The sequence below is a fragment of the Babylonia areolata genome, chromosome 15, assembly GCF_041734735.1.
Source record: "Babylonia areolata isolate BAREFJ2019XMU chromosome 15, ASM4173473v1, whole genome shotgun sequence".
NCBI lineage: Eukaryota > Metazoa > Mollusca > Gastropoda > Neogastropoda > Buccinidae > Babylonia > Babylonia areolata.
The window spans coordinates 649,800-670,146 of NC_134890.1; the positions used below are offsets into that span (position 1 = coordinate 649,800).

Sequence of the window (20,347 nt, forward strand, 5' to 3'; positions counted from 1 at the left end):
AAAAAAAGGCACCGCATCTTTTAGGTCAGAGTTCTTGTACTTTGGAATTACTGTAAAGGGCCTTGTTAACACACCCATTATCCGGTAGTACTTTGGAATTACTGTACAGTGCCTTGTTCACACACCCATTATCTGGTAGTACTTTGGAATTACTGTAAAGTGCCTTGTTAACACACCCATTATCTGGTAGTACTTTGGAATTACTGTAAAGTGCCTTGTTAACACACCCATTATCTGGTAGTACTTTGGAATTACTGTAAAGTGCCTTGTTAACACACCCATTATCTGGTAGTACTTTGGAATTACTGTACAGTGCCTTGTTAACACACCCATTATCTTGTAGTACTTTGGAGTTACTGTACAGTGCCTTGTTAACACACCCATTATCTTGTAGTACTTTGGAATTACTGTAAAGTGCCTTGTTATCACACCCATTATCTTGTAGTACTTTGGAATTACTGTAAAGTGCCTTGTTAACACACCCTTTATCTGGTAGTACTTTGGAATTACTGTAAAGGGCCTTGTTAACACACCCATTATCTTGTAGTACTTTGGAATTACTGTAAAGGGCCTTGTTAACACACCCATTATCTTGTAGTACTTTGGAATTACTGTAAAGGGCCTTGTTAACACACCCATTATCTGGTAGTACTTTGGAATTACTGTAAAGGGCCTTGTTAACACATCCATTATCTGGTAGTACTTTGGAATTACTGTACAGTGCCTTGTTAACACACCCATTATCTTGTAGTACTTTGGAATTACTGTAAAGGGCCTTGTTAACACACCCATTATCTTGTAGTACTTTGGAATTACTGTAAAGGGCCTTGTTATCACACCCATTATCTTGTAGTACTTTGGAATTACTGTAAAGGGCCTTGTTATCACACCCATTATCTTGTAGTACTTTGGAATTACTGTACAGTGCCTTGTTAACACACCCATTATCTGGTAGTACTTTGGAATTACTGTAAAGCGCCTTGTTATCACACCCATTATCTTGTAGTACTTTGGAGTTACTGTACAGTGCCTTGTTAACACACCCATTATCTGGTAGTACTTTGGAATTACTGTAAAGCGCCTTGTTATCACACCCATTATCTTGTAGTACTTTGGAGTTACTGTACAGTGCCTTGTTAACACACCCATTATCTTGTAGTACTTTGGAATTACTGTACAGTGCCTTGTTAACACACCCATTATCTTGTAGTACTTTGGAGTTACTGTACAGTGCCTTGTTAACACACCCATTATCTTGTAGTACTTTGGAATTACTGTAAAGTGCCTTGTTAACACACCCATTATCTGGTAGTACTTTGGAATTACTGTAAAGCGCCTTGTTAACACACCCATTATCTTGTAGTACTTTGGAGTTACTGTACAGTGCCTTGTTAACACATCCATTATCTTGTAGTACTTTGGAGTTACTGTACAGTGCCTTGTTATCACACCCATATCTTGTAGTACTTTGGAATTACTGTAAAGGGCCTTGTTAACACATCCATTATCTGGTAGTACTTTGGAATTACTGTAAAGGGCCTTGTTAACACACCCATTATCTTGTAGTACTTTAGAATTACTGTAAAGGGCCTTGTTAACACACCCATTATCTTGTAGTACTTTGGAATTACTGTACAGTGCCTTGTTAACACACCCATTATCTGGTAGTACTTTGGAATTACTGTAAAGGGCCTTGTTAACACATCCATTATCTTGTAGTACTTTGGAGTTACTGTACAGTGCCTTGTTAACACACCCATTATCTTGTAGTACTTTGGAGTTACTGTACAGTGCCTTGTTAACACACCCATTATCTTGTAGTACTTTGGAATTACTGTAAAGTGCCTTGTTAACACACCCATTATCTGGTAGTACTTTGGAATTACTGTAAAGCGCCTTGTTAACACACCCATTATCTTGTAGTACTTTGGAGTTACTGTACAGTGCCTTGTTAACACATCCATTATCTTGTAGTACTTTGGAGTTACTGTACAGTGCCTTGTTATCACACCCATTATCTTGTAGTACTTTGGAGTTACTGTAAAGGGCCTTGTTAACACATCCATTATCTGGTAGTACTTTGGAATTACTGTAAAGGGCCTTGTTAACACACCCATTATCTGGTAGTACTTTGGAATTACTGTAAAGGGCCTTGTTAACACATCCATTATCTGGTAGTACTTTGGAATTACTGTAAAGTGCCTTGTTAACACACCCATTATCTGGTAGTACTTTGGAATTACTGTACAGTGCCTTGTTAACACATCCATTATCTTGTAGTACTTTGGAATTACTGTACAGTGCCTTGTTAACACACCCATTATCTGGTAGTACTTCGGAATTACTGTAAAGTGCCTTGTTAACACACCCATTATCTGGTAGTACTTTGGAATTACTGTAAAGGGCCTTGTTAACACATCCATTATCTTGTAGTACTTCGGAATTACTGTAAAGTGCCTTGTTAACACATCCATTATCTTGTAGTACTTTGGAATTACTGTAAAGGGCCTTGTTAACACATCCATTATCTTGTAGTACTTTGGAATTACTGTAAAGTGCCTTGTTAACACACCCATTATCTGGTAGTACTTTGGAATTACTGTACAGTGCCTTGTTAACACATCCATTATCTTGTAGTACTTTGGAATTACTGTACAGTGCCTAGTTAACACATCCATTATCTTGTAGTACATTGGAGTTACTGTACAGTGCCTTGTTAACACACCCATTATCTTGTAGTACATTGGAGTTACTGTACAGTGCCTTGTTAACACATCCATTATCTTGTAGTACTTTGGAATTACTGTACAGTGCCTTGTTAACACATCCATTATCTTGTAGTACATTGGAGTTACTGTACAGTGCCTTGTTAACACATCCATTATCTTGTAGTACTTTGGAATTACTGTACAGTGCCTTGTTAACACACCCATTATCTGGTAGTACTTCGGAATTACTGTAAAGGGCCTTGTTAACACATCCATTATCTTGTAGTACTTTGGAATTACTGTACAGTGCCTTGTTAACACATCCATTATCTTGCACACCCATTATCATGTCAACACACCCATTATCTCGTAACTGAAGTACCTTGAAAAAGCTGTGTATTGGGTAAAGTACCTTGAAAAAGCTGTGTATTGGGTAAAGTACCTTGAAAATGCTGTGTATTGGGTAACCAAAAGCTGTGTATTGGGTAAAGTACCTTGAAAAAGCTGTGTATTGGGTAAACAAAAGCTGTGTATTGGGTGAAGCACCTTGAAAAAGCTGTGTATTGGGAAAAGTACCTTGAAAAAGCTGTGTATTGGGTAAAGTACCTTGAAAAAGCTGTGTATTGGGTAAAGTACCTTGAAAAAGCTGTGTATTGGGTGAAGCACCTTGAAAAAGCTGTGTATTGGGTAAAGTACCTTGAAAAAGCTGTGTATTGGGTGAAGCACCTTGAAAAAGCTGTGTATTGGGTGAAGTACCTTGAAATAGCTGTGTATTGGGTGAAGTACCTTGAAAAAGCTGTGTATTGGGTAAAGCACCTTGAAAAAGCTGTGTACTGGGTAGCTGTGTATTGGGAAAAGTACCTTGAAAAAGCTGTGTATTGGGTAAAGTACCTTGAAAATGCTGTGTATTGGGTGAAGCACCTTGAAAAAGCTGTGTATTGGGTGAAGCACCTTGAAAAAGCTGTGTATTGGGTAGCTGTGTATTGGGAAAAGTACCTTGAAAAAGCTGTGTATTGGGAAAAGTACCTTGAAATAGCTGTGTATTGGGTAAAGTACCTTGAAAATGCTGTGTATTGGGTGAAGCACCTTGAAAAAGCTGTGTATTGGGTGAAGCACCTTGAAAAAGCTGTGTATTGGGTAGCTGTGTATTGGGAAAAGTACCTTGAAAAAGCTGTGTATTGGGTAAAGTACCTTGAAAAAGCTGTGTATTGGGTAAAGTACCTTGAAAAAGCTGTGTATTGGGTGAAGCACCTTGAAAAAGCTGTGTATTGGGTAAAGTACCTTGAAAAAGCTGTGTATTGGGTGAAGTACCTTGAAATAGCTGTGTATTGGGTAAAGTACCTTGAAAAAGCTGTGTATTGGGTGAAGCACCTTGAAAAAGCTGTGTATTGGGTAAAGCACCTTGAAAAAGCTGTGTATTGGGTAAAGCACCTTGAAAAAGATGTGTATGTAAATTACCTTGAAAAAGCTGTGTATTGGGTAGCTGTGTATTGGGAAAAGTACCTTGAAAAAGCTGTGTATTGGGTAAAGTACCTTGAAAAAGCTGTGTATTGGGTAAAGCACCTTGAAAATGCACCCCTCTCCTCTCTCACCAATCTTGAAAGGAAGAAGAAAATGGCTCTGAACTGAAATTCTTCTCATTCCGTCCATGGACACTCCGGTCTCTGTGAAGGCAGCTGTGTGCTGCAGGTTCTCCACACAGCTGTAGAGCTTCCTGACATTGTGTCACACTTGTATTAGATTTAGTGATGGTGTTGATGATGATGGTGATGATGGAGGTGAAAGGACATGCTGATGATGGAGGTGATGGTGATGATGATGGTGTTGATGATGATGATGATGGAATGTTGAGGACATACTGATAATGGAGGCAATGATGATGATGATAGAGGTGCTGAGGACGTACTGATAATGGAGGTGATGATGATGATGATGATGAAGTGTTGAGGACATAGTGTTAATTGAGGCGATGATGATGAAGTGTTGAGGACATAGTGTTAATTGAGGCGATGATGATGATGAAGTGTTGAGGACATAGTGTTAACAGAGGCGATGATGATGATGATGAAGTGTTGAGGACATAGTGTTAACAGAAGCGATGATGATGATGAAGTGTTGAGGACATAGTGTTAATTGAGGCGATGATGATGATGATGATGAAGTGTTGAGGACATAGTGTTAATTGAGGCGATGATGATGATGGAGTGTTGAGGACATACTGATAACAGAGGTGATGATGATGATGATGATGCTGCTGAAGGTGATGACGAAGTGATAATGGAGGTGACGGCGATGTGTGTGCAGAACGAAGCAATGACGGGAACATACACACAGAATTCTGTCATCTCTCGCATCACGCTGGCTATGATGGAGGACACAGGGTTGGTGTCTGTCTGTCTGTCTGTCTCTCTGTCTGTCTCTCTGTCTGTCTGTCTCTCCCCATTTCTCGTCTTTCCTTTTTCTTCCTCTTGAAGTGGAAGTTATAGTTGTCCAGAAAACATGTACTTTGCAGTGAAGCTTATAGTTGTCCAGAAAACATGTACTTTGCAGTGAAGCTTATAGTTGTCCAGAAAACATGTACTTTGCAGTGAAGCTTATAGTTGTCCAGAAAACATGTACTCGGCAGTGAAGGTTATAGTTGTCCAGAAAACCTGTACTCGGCAGTGAAGGTTATAGTTGTCCAGAAAACGTGTACTTGGCAGTGAAGGTTATAGTTGTCCAGAAAACATGTACTTTGCAGTGAAGGTTATAGTTGTCCAGAAAACATGTACTTGGCAGTGAAGCTTATAGTTGTCCAGAAAACATGTACTTGGCAGTGAAGGTTATAGTTGTCCAGAAAACCTGTACTCGGCAGTGAAGGTTATAGTTGTCCAGAAAACGTGTACTTTGCAGTGAAGGTTATAGTTGTCAAGAAAACATGTACTTTGCAGTGAAGGTTATAGTTGTCAAGGAAACATGTACTTTGCAGTGAAGGTTATAGTTGTCAAGGAAACGTGTACTTTGCAGTGAAGGTCTGTATGTGTATCCCAGGAATTTGGAAGGGGGCGGGGGTGGGAAGACACACTGTGGCTTCAAAGTCTCCACTTGTCATGCATGTAGGTTTGTGGATGAAAGCACATCGTTGTGGGACAAAAGCTCGCTGACAGTGTGTGGGAAAGTGGTGAGGGTGGACATGGGTGTGCGTGCGTGTGTGTGAACTCATTGAGTCAATGCCAAAGAATTGCTGTGGCGTCATTATGTCTCAATAAAACAATATTCATGTTTCTACATGATGCACAAACCGCAAAGAAAGGGAACCAGCTTCCACACTATTTCTGGATGTGTCCACACGGAATTTGGAAGAAAAACAGCCAGTTTTCTGTTTCCACATCAGTGTAGCATGGAGGCCTACCAATGCTGTAACACCCCCGGTGTTGAAGGGGTTAATGCCAGTTTAGTTTTTGTGACTTTTCCGTGCACGTGATTGTTGTAGTGCTAATCGACTCTAACACTTCCATGACTTGGACATTGTCAGTGAGCTTTTGTTAGGTTCCACTGCAGTGTGTTTTTGTTCAAACAGCAGTTTTGTCATCTTGATAGCAACTGGCAAGGCTTAGTGTGAAGGAAGCCTTGACTTTAAGGACGTTGTCATGACTCGTTAAAACCCAGCTCTGTCAGTGTTAGTTTGAACATTTGTGTGTGTGTGTGTGTGAGAGAGAGAGAGAGACGGCGTCTACACAACTATGTATGCACTGTTGTTGTTGCTTTTGAATACTTGCAAAATCTCACACACAGTAACACGAAAAAAACCCATTCAGTCACATGTGTATTGTTATGGTAAAAACTTTATTCAACAAGCAAGTAAATGTAAATTTTTCTAGTTTTTATTCTGACACTAGGCCATTGTCACACCAATCACACGGTGTGTTCCTGTCACAAGTCCCGTGTCATGATGCAGCAAAGTCATGGAGTTCCTAGAGAGCAACAGGGTGGAGGAGTTGGGGGGGGGGGGGGCGGCCTTGGCTGGGAAATAGGGGAGGGGGGGGTGTTGAGAGAAAGGCTGAGAAGACAAAACGGCTTTTGTGTGAGTGTAACGCGGGATAGACATGGGCAGAGTGTGACAGATGGATAGACAGACAGGGGCAGAGTGTGACAGATGGGGAGACAGGGGCAGTGTGACAGATGGGGAGACAGGGGCAGTGTGACAGATGGATAGACAGGTGCAGACTGACAGATGGAGACAGATGGGGAGACAGGGGCAGTGTGACAGATGGGTAGACAGGAGGGGAGACAGGGGCAGTGTCACTCTGCCCCTGTCTCCCCATCTGTCACACTGCCCCTGTCTCCCCATCTGTCACACTGCCCCTCCCCAGATGGGGAGACAGTAGCAGAGTGACAGATGGGTAGACAGGGGCAGAGTGACAGATGGGGAGACAGGGGCAGAGTGACAGATGGGGAGACAGGGCAGAGTGATAGATGGATGGGCAGTGTGACAGATGGGGAGACAGGAGCAGTGTGACAGATGGGGAGACAGGTGCAGTGTCACTCTGCCCCTGTCTCCCCATCTGTCACACTGCCCCTGTCTCCCCATCTGTCACACTGCCCGTCTCCCCATCTGTCACCGTCTCCTGTCTACCCATCTGTCACACTGCCCCTCCCCAGATGGGGAGACAGTAGCAGAGTGACAGATGGATAGACAGGAGCAGTGTGACAGATGGGGAGACAGTGGACAGGGGCAGCGTGACAGATGGGGAGACAGTGGCAAAGTGACAGATGGATAGACAGGAGACAGGGGCAGAGTGACAGATGACAGATGGGGGGGGGGGGGGACAGGGGCAGTGTGACAGATGGGTGGGACAGGGGGAGGACAGGGGCAGTGTGACAGATGGGGAGACAGTGGCAAAGTGACAGATGGGGAGACAGTGGCAGAGTGACAGATGGGGGGGGGACAGTAGACAGGGGCAGAGTGACAGATGGGGGGGGACAGGGGCAGTTTGACAGATGGGGGGGGGGGGACAGGGGCGGTGTGACAGATTGGGGGGGACAGGGGCGGTGTGACAGATGGGGGGGGGACAGGGGCGGTGTGACAGATGGGGAGACAGAGTGACAGATGGGGGGGACAGGAGACGGGGGCAGTGTGACAGATGGGGAGACAGGGGGCAGAGTGACAGGGGCAGTGTGACAGATGGGGAGACGGGCAGTGTGGGGAGACAGGGGCAGAGTGACAGAAGGGAGACAGGGGCAGAGTGACAGAAGGGGAGACAGGGGCAGAGTGACAGATGGGGGGGGGGACAGGGGCAGTGTGACAGACGGGGTAGACAGGGGCAGAGTGACAGATGGGGAGACAGGGGCAGTTTTACAGATGGGTGGGAGACAGGGGCAGTGTGACAGATGGGGGGACAGGGGCAGAGTGACAGATGGGGAGACAGAGTGACAGATGGGGGGGGACAGGAGACGGGGGCAGTGTGACAGATGGGGAGACAGGGGGCAGAGTGACAGGGGCAGTGTGACAGATGGGGAGACGGGCAGTGTGGGGAGACAGGGGCAGAGTGACAGAAGGGGAGACAGGGGCAGAGTGAGATGGGGGGGGGGGACAGGGGCAGTGTGACAGACGGGGGAGACAGGGGCAGTGTGACAGACGGGGGAGACAGGGGCAGTGTGACAGATGGGGAGACAGGGGCAGTGTGACAGATGGGGAGACAGACAAATGGGGAGACAGGGGCAGTGTGACAGATGGGGAGACAGGGGCAGAGTGACAGATGGGGGGGACAGTAGACAGGGGCAGAGTGACAGATGGGCAGACGGGGGCAGTTTGACAGATTGGGGGGGGGGACAGGGGCGGTGTGGGGAGACAGGGGCAGAGTGACAGAAGGGGAGACAGGGGGCAGAGTGATAGATGGGGGGGACAGGAGACGGGGGCAGTGTGACAGATGGGGAGACGGGCAGTGTGGGGAGACAGGGGCAGAGTGACAGGGGCAGAGTGACAGGGGCAGTGTGACAGAAGGGGAGACAGGGGCAGTGTGACAGAAGGGGAGACAGAGGCAGCGTGACTGACGGGCAGACAGGAGAGGGGGGGGAGATAATGTCTCAATATGTGAGGAAACTGGTAAATTCGTAATCAGAGGGGGAGAGAGAGGGGTGTGTGATTGATGAAGGGGGGATAATGCCCCAAATGAGGAAACTGGTAATTTCATAATCAGAGGGGGGGAGGAGAGAGAGCATGTGTGTGTGATTGACAGATTGATGAACAGAGAAGGGGGAGTTAGGAGATAATCTCTCAAAATGAGTAAACTGTTCATTTCGTAATCAAAACACAAATTCCGTATTTCTTGTTCTCCAAATAAGAAAACGTATATAACATTAATTTAATCATATGTATATGAACACGTGTGTGTGCGCGCACGCACTACGCAGTGCTCAATGCAGAAACCAGTAGTCAGAACATGTCCCACAACAAACTCCATGTCACGCCGCTCCATCCGACACGTGCAGTGATACTCTCCATGCCACAGTCCCCACCACTGTTTTTCTACACCGATATGTGTGCAGTTAACGTGAAGCAAAACGAACAACAAAATTTACAAAAAGGGTTGTCCCTGGCCATATTTTGTTGAAAAATCTACTTTGATAGTACAACTTTTGCTTACAGGGAAGAGAGAAAAAAAATAAATGATGAAAAAATGTATATATGTAAGTATACATGGGTGGCGATGTAATGCATCAACGAGCTCATCCCTGGCAGAGCAGCCCCAACTTACAGAAAATTGCTGTGTCAAAAATATAATACAATAAACTTACAATATGAGTGCTTAAGTTCTCAAGAAAATGTTACAGAAAACAAGAAATGTAGTGTTCTGACACAAAAACTACACTGTGGGAAAGGAAGAACTAATGAAACAAAGATGGAAAGAAAAGATGACGGCGCTGAGTACAAAGACGCCTCTCTAAGAGAGTAGCTCACTCAGCTGGCACGTATGATTCACAACAGTACGACAAAAAAGGGAAAAAAAGTATACTCAATGATAAACTACTGTGTGCAATACAAGACAAAAATCATTCACGTTATACCACAGTACAATACAATGCGAACGATACACTGCAATGCAAAACTCATTAACAAACTACAGTAAAATACGATGCAAAAACCCCTAATTAACGAACAGTACAAAACAACGCAATGCAAAACTCCTCAACACACTACAGCACATTAAAAAAAAAAAACCCTCCTCAACGCACTTCAGTACAATGAAAACTCAACACACTTCAGTACAATGCAAAACTCATCAACACACTACAATGCAATACAAAATTCGACGTTAACACACAACTGTGCATCAGTAACATTAACACGATGTGACACCAAGACTGAACGACGTCACTTGTTACATGTCATACAATACCAACATCATACCTAAAATACATATGTACAATGGTCTGACATGGAAATCTCGCTTCACAAACACTTGTCGGATCAACTTGTGCCGCTGCGGTGATCTCTACCGTGTCAGACAGCAGCAGTGGACCATGGACGATTCCAAGTATTTGCCCCACGATTCAATATTATGCAATACGAAATCACAGCAACAAACTCATCTCCACTGCATGCAGAATCCCCAGTGAGAAGTATTCACATGTCATCTTCATAACAAAAACTAGACTGAAGAAAATTCATTGAGAAAATAGCAATACCGAACCAAAAAAAAACTAATCAAAAATTTAGCGATCAACATCATGAGAAATTATTGCCGATTTCGCAGGTAAAATCACACGTACTTTCCATTTTCAGAAAACATTGAATATTGGACGAAGGTGTGTATTTGATTCAGCATAGAGAGAGGTAGCCAGAATAAACTAACAGGGACTACTGCTCGGTTTGACATCACATTATTCCTGTGTCAGAGATGGTCGTCAAAGCGGTAACTAATTTCTAACTACATAACTCGACACATGTTTATCACGTTGTCCTATGTGTATACCAGTGTTCCTTAGCAGTTCCTTTGTGCTGACAACAACGTTTGTGTTGCTTTAATATAACGATTTGCTGTGGGTTCTCAACATCTACATTTTGTACTGTCCAGGCCAGATGCATCTTTGCTCAACTCTAGAGTTTGTGTCGGCTGCATTCTGTTGTTCAAGCTAATAATATATTCATACAGTTTTTAGCGACTGTATTCAACGGTGCAAGCAGTACAACACGCGTGCATTACGTTTACAATGATACTGAATGAATAAATAAAACTGTTCAAAGCTGCACAGAGGTTTCAGATACTGTGTTCTTATAATAAGATTAACAGTGGTACGTGGTCACAGAACCTAGTAACATTATTCTGATCATACCACAGTTTATACCAACAGTTCCAAGCTACATGTCAACATTAAAAAAAAAAAACACAATTGGCCTACACATCGTTTAAGTGACAAAAAATAAGTTGTTCCATACAATCTATGGTCGGTAAAATCTATTTACATTATTGTTTAATGGAGTGTGTGTCAGTTATCTCGTGCTACAAAATTCGGTTATATTACTCTCACGACAACACGTTGCATCAAAGTTCTCTGGCTACACAATATCGTTGCGATCTTTATTATTCTAATGTCCCACCTGTTATTTCGGCCCAATCTGCAAAATGTGATTTGCATTATTCATGTGACTAAGTTTGTGTCAACTATCTCACGTCACATAATCTAACTGATAAAATTTAGTTGGTAACTTGTTTTGTGTCGATTGTTTCAACTGTTCCGGACAACTTGATTTAGATGCATTATCTCAATTTGAATAGTAGTATCGTAGTCAAGACAACGAAATTAATGTTTGTGAGACAGTCGTATCACATCCCAGATAGGCTGCACAATATCCATACTACGTTTATAACAAAGTTACAGAATGTCCCAGTGTACATGATCTTGTTTTGAACATGGCTCTCATGAACCACTGACATTAAGTGAAAAAGAAACTGGTACCAGGTCTAACGACAAATTCCACACATGACGTCAATGACACGGTGTTGCTATGTCCACGTCTGACGACATACTGTAGACACATTGTGTCAGTAACACAGTGAAAACAGCCTTATTTCGTCAAACTCTTGAGACATCATTTTGTAACCTTGCATCGTTTCCATACCGATGTTCCTTGTGCTGATAACAGCGTTTGTGTCAGGGTGATGAATTTTCCGCAGGGCACAAAAGCATGCAGTGTTTACAAGTGTTTGAAATATGTGGAACTGTCTGACGCCGTGATACATACAGCAACACGCCGGACACAACATGGGGTCTGGTCACTGAACTCAGCTGAGCCGTTTGTGCGCTAACATGAGCCGTTTTCAGCAATCAGACCGGAGTTACTGCCTTAGAGTCTAAAGGATCCACTGATGCAATTCCTTACCAACCCGAATTCATCAAAAACGAAATGGATAGTGGGAATGTTTGGAATCACCGAGTTGGTTTCTTGAGTATAATATCCAAAAGCTAATGAAAATATATGCGCATTATCATTAATCAATGATTCGTTGTAATCACGTTCTACTGTTATTTCAGGATGTGTTTAATTCCCCCACCCCTCAGTACCGTGTATGTACTGGTATAAAGAAAGGCAGGCCATATTTCATTCTGTCAGTCAACCTTGCCAAAAATTCGCTCTACGCTCTGCGAACAGATCAATTGACGCAATAACGTTTGCAGACATGACTGTACAAAAATAGAAACAATTCCAAAATGATTTCCTTTTTATAGAACAATGCATGACCCAACAAATCCCGGTTTAACATCAATAGAATTTAAAATGAACATCCATAAACTTATGAAATCCGAAATATTGACGATTACAAAACGAACAAAAACGAATCATGCAGTCCCAAAATGCATTATTGCTGCTGGTGTTGTATCAAGCGTGACAGTTTGAATCATGCAGTCCCAAAGTGCATTATTGCTGCTGTGTTGTATCAAGCGTGACAGTTTGACGTGCTGTGGAAAAACCCAGTCACCAGTGAAACTACTAACATTGCTTCAATTCCATCACACAGCGACAATGCTACAGGTGACCACACTCAGAGAGATTCCCTCATTTCAACTAGGACCAGTACCTGTGGCATATGTTACCATATCCCTGTGATAGCCATCTCACTCCAAGCATTAACCCTGCACAACTTATGAAGGGAAGATAATAGCATTCGCTGTGTCTGATCGTCTATCATAAACGCTATGCACGTTCCTTTTTTTTTTTTTTTTTTTTTTACTGATTCAATTCTTTCAGATATGATTGATCAGTCCTGATCTCTGTTGTAACTGTCAACACCAAAACACGTATTTCCGGCCTGACTAAATATCTGATGGTCCCTGTGTCAGTGCGGAGAAACAAACCGTGCTACAGATGGTCGTCTCTCCGTTGTGACCACTTGACCCCAGTCATCAGCACGGCAGTGTGAAGATGTCTGTACTCTCCTCATTCCTCTCACCATCTGCACAACCCACCATGCCCACTACGTCCTCTGGCTTGCAGTGCTCAGTGCTGTTTCCGCAACTAACATTTCTTTGGGACCAGGGGTAGATTGCTCAAGCGAATTTAGCAGTTTGCTTATCGCAAAGAAAGTTCCCAACTGCACTGTGAATTCCATGCACTCTAAGCAAACTTCGCGTTGCAACTAAGGAACGACTCGCGCAGCCCGGCCCGGGTAGTCAGCCCTGTGCCCAGTTCCTATCCTGGAGGGCCAGTGGATCGCACTGTGTCCGTCCTCAACTCTCCCACCTGTCCGGCTTGGGTGGCCCTACCAGGACCATCACCTCCCGCCGGCATAGCTGTGAGGGTCTCTGAGGCATGCAAGCCTTCCTACCTTCCTTCCTCCTCATCACAACGAGGTGGCAATCCTTCGGGCACCTGTTCACTACGACGGTCAGTGTGTGTGTGTGTTTTTCAACGTCCGTTTTCAGACAGAACCAACAGGTAAGACACAGTCAGTCCTATCCTCGCTTCTTCCCATCAAGAGTAAATACATCACCTTGAAAAAAGTGTTACCAGTCACTGAGTGTATATCAGTCAAGATAAATGCAGCATGACGTAACCGGTCCTTGACTGCCGAGCTAACAATTCCTATTACATTACAGAAAAGGTCACCTTAAGGTAACTATACAACATAAATATACAGCAGTCAAGATCCATGCGGCATGACATAACTGGTCTGTATAATCTTTGGAAAACCCCGAACATAATATAGGGAATTTTATATTAGACAAGAGCAAAAAGCCATGACGTAATCCTTCACTGCCAAGCTAACAGCTCCGACTATGTTTATTCTTTGAAAAACCCAAATATATAGGGAACTCTATATCAGATAAGCAATACGCCATGACGTAACTGGTCCTTCACTGCCAAACTAACGACTGCAATTATTCACTGAACCTCCCACCCTAACGCCAATATTTGGGATAAATGTATTTCAGACAAGGGCCGTACGGCATGTGCATAGCAACCCCCCCCACGCCCGCCCCCCAAAAAGACACAAGACCACCGTGACATGGTCCTTAACTGCAAAGCCAACAACAAGCGAATGAAAAAGGCCATGAAGGAAATGGAATGTGTGAAGAAGATGGACGGCAATTGAAAAAAAAAAAAAAAAGTAACGAGGTTGAGAAGTAACAAGGTCAATCCCCTTGACCACCAAAGGACGTAGCACATACGACCATCCTGACGTCACCGATGACATCATCAAAAGAAGATTAAAAACTGACTCTGGAACGCTGAAATTTGACACCTTTGATTTCGAGTGGTATTTCTCCAGACCATTTCTCAGATTGTGGTTGATTGTTCTGGTAACTGATCCCTGACTTGAAACACCACTTTGTTCTGCTCTGTCCCCGACAAGTCAAGAGGGTTTCAGTTCAGAAGTAACAAGGTTACCCAGACCAGTCGGATCAACAACTGGCTCTGTGCCAAGGGCCGTCACTAGCTGGACATTGCCGACACATGACAGGCATGGGAAACAGACTGGCTCACCTAACATTCTTTATCTCAAAACGAGAGCTTCAGAATCACACGCCAGGATACCGTCAATGATTCAACAACCTGGACATGTCCACACTCCTGCTAACCATTGAACTGGAATGTTGCCTGTGACTTAACAGCACGAACGGCACAAAGACTTTCCCGTTGAGGACGGCCAGAAGTCAGCACGTGAGTCCAAACACCTTGACCACTCTGACGTGAACACCAACCTGCAACAAGGTTCTTTACACAGGAATTAATCTCTCAATTTGGGCATAGAGACCTCTGCCCTGATCTGGTCGGATGGAAAAGTCGGGAAAAAAAACAAACAACAGGCACTTGGAATGGTTCTTTCAAAACAATGATGGACGGGTGGTTAAACACGGTGATATGTACGGTTTCATAACGCTATCTGCACTCGAATGGGTACCATTTGTCCCTTCGGAAAGAAAGGATAATTTGCTGTAAGGTAAACAAACAGAGAGAAGAGAAAAAAACAACAACGACGATATGTGAATAGGTAGGTGTTTGGAAAGCGGTTCAACAGACTTTCTCCTTCAGATAATGGCCACACTGTCACCACATCATCTTCATGATGCTCTGTCAGAACGACTCAGAAGAGCAGTGTACGCGTTTTGTCCTTGTTTTTCCTGATGCACTGTGTTGTGCCGACATTTTTTTTTTAAGTCATGGCATTACCAGCACCAGACAACAGTCCACGTGACACTGCCGGAAAATTCTGACGTGACAATGACAACGTTGGCCATGACAATCACAATGTGATAAAAAGCCTTGAAACGGAATGCATGACGATGACAACAGCATTATACTGGCAACATTTGTCACGACAGTCACAATGAAATAAAGTCTTCAATGTGCGAAGACAGAGGTGTGTGGGAAATCATGGTACACAAACTACGACGTCACCATTCTTGTCAGAGGCTCTCTATCACCGATGTATGACCAAGTGATGGAAAAGAATAGGCCTTCTACAAGGCCGTGGACAAGGCGACCCCTGTCTCCTCACCTATTAATTCTATCGGTTGAAGTGTCAACAATATGATAACAGAACGAAAACTATCAAAGGGATATATAATAATGATATAGAACATAAGTTGTCTTTGCAGATGACACACAACTGGTAAACGAAGGAGACCGAATATCTTTAGAAAGTTCCATGGAAACTCTAGAGACATATTTGAAAAGTTTAAACTAAAACAGTATGGCTAGGGCGTAACGTATCGAAACACATTGTCTCTCCCTCTGTATTATATTCATATTGAGAATTATAACACAAAATTTAAAACTTTTCTAATAAAAAGGAGAGGAAAAAAAAAAACAACTGCCGCCATGGGTGAATCTGTTAATCACGTTTAAGACCCCTCCACCGCAAGGATGCTCCCAGGTTCAGATGAACATGTGTGTGTGTGCGTGCGTGTGTGTGTATTCGTTACCGGAAAACCGTCATGATCCACAAAGCATTAAACAGTGAAATGAAAGAAATGCAAGCCAAACAATTGCCCGCAATATATCCGACAAAAATAGTAACAACTATGTGCTAAATAGCTGGGACAAATGGCATGGTTTGATCTTCAGTAATGTTCACTTCACGATGCTGATGGGGATCAACAACCCCAGATAAACTTTACAACTCAGTGCATTCAGTAAACCTGTCAACAGCATGATAGACATCAATAAACATAACTCAGTCCACTCAATAAACAGTAAGCCTATCAACAACATGATAGACATCAATAAACTTCACAACTCAGTCCACTCAATAAACAGTAAACCTATCAACAACATGACAGACATCAATAAACATAACTCACTTCACTCAATAAACAGTAAACCTATCAACAACATGACAGACATCAATAAACATAACTCAGTCCACTCAATAAACAGTAAACCTATCAACAACATGATAGACATTAATAAACATAACTCAGTCCACTCAATAAACAGTAAACCTATCAACAACATGACAGACATCAATAAACATAACTCAGTCCACTCAATAAACAGTAAACCTATCAACAACATGATAGACATTAATAAACATAACTCAGTCCACTCAATAAACAGTAAACCTATCAACAACACAATATACATCAAACTGGTGAACAAACAAGAAAAGAAGAAAAACTAATCAAAGAAACAGAAATCAATAACCACACGTTTGACAAAGTCGCAATAACAATGAACAACCCAACTTGTAACCTGAAGGAATAGTATCGAAAACAAAAGTCGGTCAGATCAGCACAGTTATTGCTACATACACTCTCAAAACGACACATGCCGAACATGTTTTTTGTTTTCTTCACCTGTTAATGTTCCTACTAGAGACCCAGATTTATTTCTGCGTGTACTGTGCAGCTGAAAGTAGCAGACATTTAGACATGAACATCTCCATCGATCGCAGTAGTATTCAGTCATTGTTTTTTCTTCTGAATATTCCTGCTACACGTCATTTGAAAAACACAAAAATGTAGCACATGTGCAAAACAACAACACACTCGTGTACAAAAAATCTCTTTTTGTATTAATGTTTTGTATTAATGTTCAGTGTCTAGCTGGTTTATAACAAGTGTCACCAATATATCACGATGCTTTGTATTTTTATGGATCTTTATTTTGTATTATTTGTCTTTCATATAACTTTTTTTATTTCATTGTATTTTTGCTTACCTTCAGTACACAGTCCCATTTTCTGTTCCCATGTGTTTGACACGTGCAGCAAGTGTCGGGAAGTGAAGACCTGAGCAGGTGACAGGTTTGTGGGTAGGTCAACTACCTGTCTCCCCACCTAACACCACGTTTGAAGCATGTGGCCAAGCGTATATGGGTCAGTCCCCACTCCTTGACACCTCTTTGAAAATGAAACCGATTGCAAACAGATAGTGGGATATCTGTTAAAGTGTGTTGATTATAATGATTCTCTCTCATTTAACGGCTTCCACTGAATATAGCCATGGTATTAATTTCCAGTTGAATAAATATATATTGTATTGCTTTGTATTGCATTGCATTGCAATGTGTTATAGTTTTGTGGTTTAAAAAAAAATTATTATTGTACTGTGCAGAAAAGAATATCGATGTGCAATACCAAGGCAGCTGAATTATACTGAAAATAACATAATGAAAAATATGATTTGAAATGTAATTCAGAATCATATTTAACAGATATATGGACTCAGCTCTTGGCACAATATTCGACAGTCAAAAGAAACCAGTTTGCTGGTTAACAGTAATGCAGACTTTCTTCTTCTTCTTTCTTTTTTTACTCCACAACTTCGAAGTTTTTCCTTCCAAACGTTTAACATATGTCCCATGCTATACGATACGCTGAGTACTGATCCGACAGACTTAGTTTCAACAAAGACGACGTCATCATATTACATCATATTACAGCGCTATGTTTTGATATGAAAGAATGGAACTTCCCTGCTGAAAGTCTAACGCAAGGTGCTCAGCCATCATCCAGAAGTATTCACAACAAGAAAATGAAGACTACAAGGAAAACTAGCTTTCCCCCTAAAACGTACGCCGTCAAACACACGGCATGTGCAGTAAATAATAATGTGAGCTATTTGACAAGGATATGAGGAAAATGGCACTTTGACATTATACTTGGTACGCTTCAGTCAACGCGGCATGATGTATGACAAACACCAATCAGCTGAAATGATACCATCAGGTACAGTGAATGTGTCTGGTTAAATGCAAAATACATTCATTTATATCAACAGAAATTCATGTTTCCTACGCGGCATTCTTACAGGCGCCTTGGCTGCTGAAGTTCAAGACGGTATAAAAAAATAATAATAATAAAATTAATTTTTAAAAAAACCAACAACAAAAAACGAAGAAAAGATAACTGTTCTCTGGCACATTATGTGTGTGTGCCGTGTCAAAATTCATTCAACGTAACATGGAAAGAACAACAATCAACAAAACAAAGAAAGCAGGAAACCCATGGCTGTGGTAATGGTGTGTAAAGAGTGGCACACCACCATCATACAAACAACAAAAGCGGTGTGTGGCCGCACCCCCAACCTGATGACGTCAAAGCCTCGATCCCGCCCCCCTGACTACAATCGTTTGGAGACGACCTCGGGTTCCTCCATGTAAGCGGGGTTGCTGAATCGCTGCGCGCTGGCTCCATTGGTGGGCTGGCTGTAGTGGTGATCGTCAGTCAGGCCCGCATTGGACCCGGTCCGCCGGTAGTCTCGGTACTTCGGGGCGCTTTCCGGCGACTGGGGGGCACACACGCAACACGTACGTACGCGCGCATACATACACAAACACACACACACACAGAGGGGGAGAGAGGGAGACAGACGGCCGGGGGGGGGGGGGGGGGGGGGGACACACACACACACACAGGGCGGCGTCAGTCACAAACCTTCAGCACAGAGACATCAAATGTAGCGCTGTAATGAACGTGATCACTGTGCACTGAAATCACTCCCGTGTCTGTAAAGTGTTTACACTGACAGTGACTTGATCCCTCACCCAGGATAGGTGTTACATCACTGTAAAGTGTTTACACTGACAGTGACTTGATCCCTCACCCAGGATAGGTGTTACATCGTGTCTGTAAAGTGTTTACACTAACAGTGACTTGATCCCTCACCCAGGATAGCTGTTACATCGTGTCTGTAAAGTGTTTACACTGACAGTGACTTGATCCCTCACCCAGGATAGGTGTTACATCGTGTCTGTAAAGTGTTTACACTGACAGTGACTTGATCCCTCACCCAGGATAGCTGTTACATCGTGTCTGTAAAGTGTTTACACTAACAGTGACTTGATCCCTCACCCAGGATAGGTGTTACATCGTGTCTGTAAAGTGTTTACACTAACAGTGACTTGATCCCTCACCCAGGATAGCTGTTACATCGTGTCTGTAAAGTGTTTACACTGACAGTGACTTGATCCCTCACCCAGGATAGGTGTTACATCGTGTCTGTAAAGTGTTTACACTGACAGTGACTTGATCCCTCACCCAGGATAGCTGTTACATCGTGTCTGTAAAGTGTTTACACTGACAGTGACTTGATCCCTCACCCACGATAGGTGTTACATACGTGTCAACAGCGGTGAACATATAACGATAGCCATCATCTTCACTGAACATATAACGATAGCCATCATCTTCACCATCATCATTATCATCATCAACATCATAGCAATGCCAGATCAGAATATCTCTGCCTCTCAGGCTGTGTTGGTGAGTCAATTCATCAGTGTGATGGCCCCTTTCCCTCACCCCCTATGTCAGCACAGAGAGAGAGAGAGAAGGGAGAGAGAGATTGAAGACTGCACGACAGTCATTGGTCAGTTAACACGCGAATGAATGGTGAAGACATTCTGAACAGGCCCTAATGATCACGTTCGTCAACATCATATCCATATGCTGATAATAATCATGATGTAAAAAACATGATATTCACATGCTGATAATCCAAGAAGAAATACCAACCCAAACCATCTTAATGTGTTCACGATTCCCTCCCGAACAGACCTTCACACACAACATTTTCTTCAACTGATGACAGCAACAAACCCAAATGCTGATAACACTGTCACCGTGAATGCAGTGTGGAATATGATGTTTCAAGAACCCCCCCACATATCATCATCAGCTGTAGTCACAGAATTCACAAAAAGTTAAGGA

General features: G+C 42.9%; 1 protein-coding gene and 1 pseudogene across 9 annotated transcripts in view; one reads left to right on the top strand and one right to left on the bottom strand.

Annotated features, from left to right (window-relative positions):
* LOC143290084 (leishmanolysin-like peptidase) overlaps positions 1-17,437 on the top strand; it is a 44,294-nt pseudogene extending 26,857 nt beyond the window's left edge.
* LOC143290350 (mucin-like protein) overlaps positions 12,899-20,347 on the bottom strand; it is a 163,971-nt gene continuing 156,522 nt past the window's right edge. For 8 of the 9 annotated variants that reach the window (XM_076599713.1, XM_076599710.1, XM_076599711.1 and 5 more), the window contains one exon: positions 12,899-18,923. In XM_076599713.1, coding sequence (XP_076455828.1) covers positions 18,759-18,923 — 165 coding nt within the window. In that variant the 3' untranslated portion in view covers positions 12,899-18,758. The remainder of the gene's footprint in view (positions 18,924-20,347) is intronic. The other variant, XM_076599712.1, reaches the window with a different exon arrangement.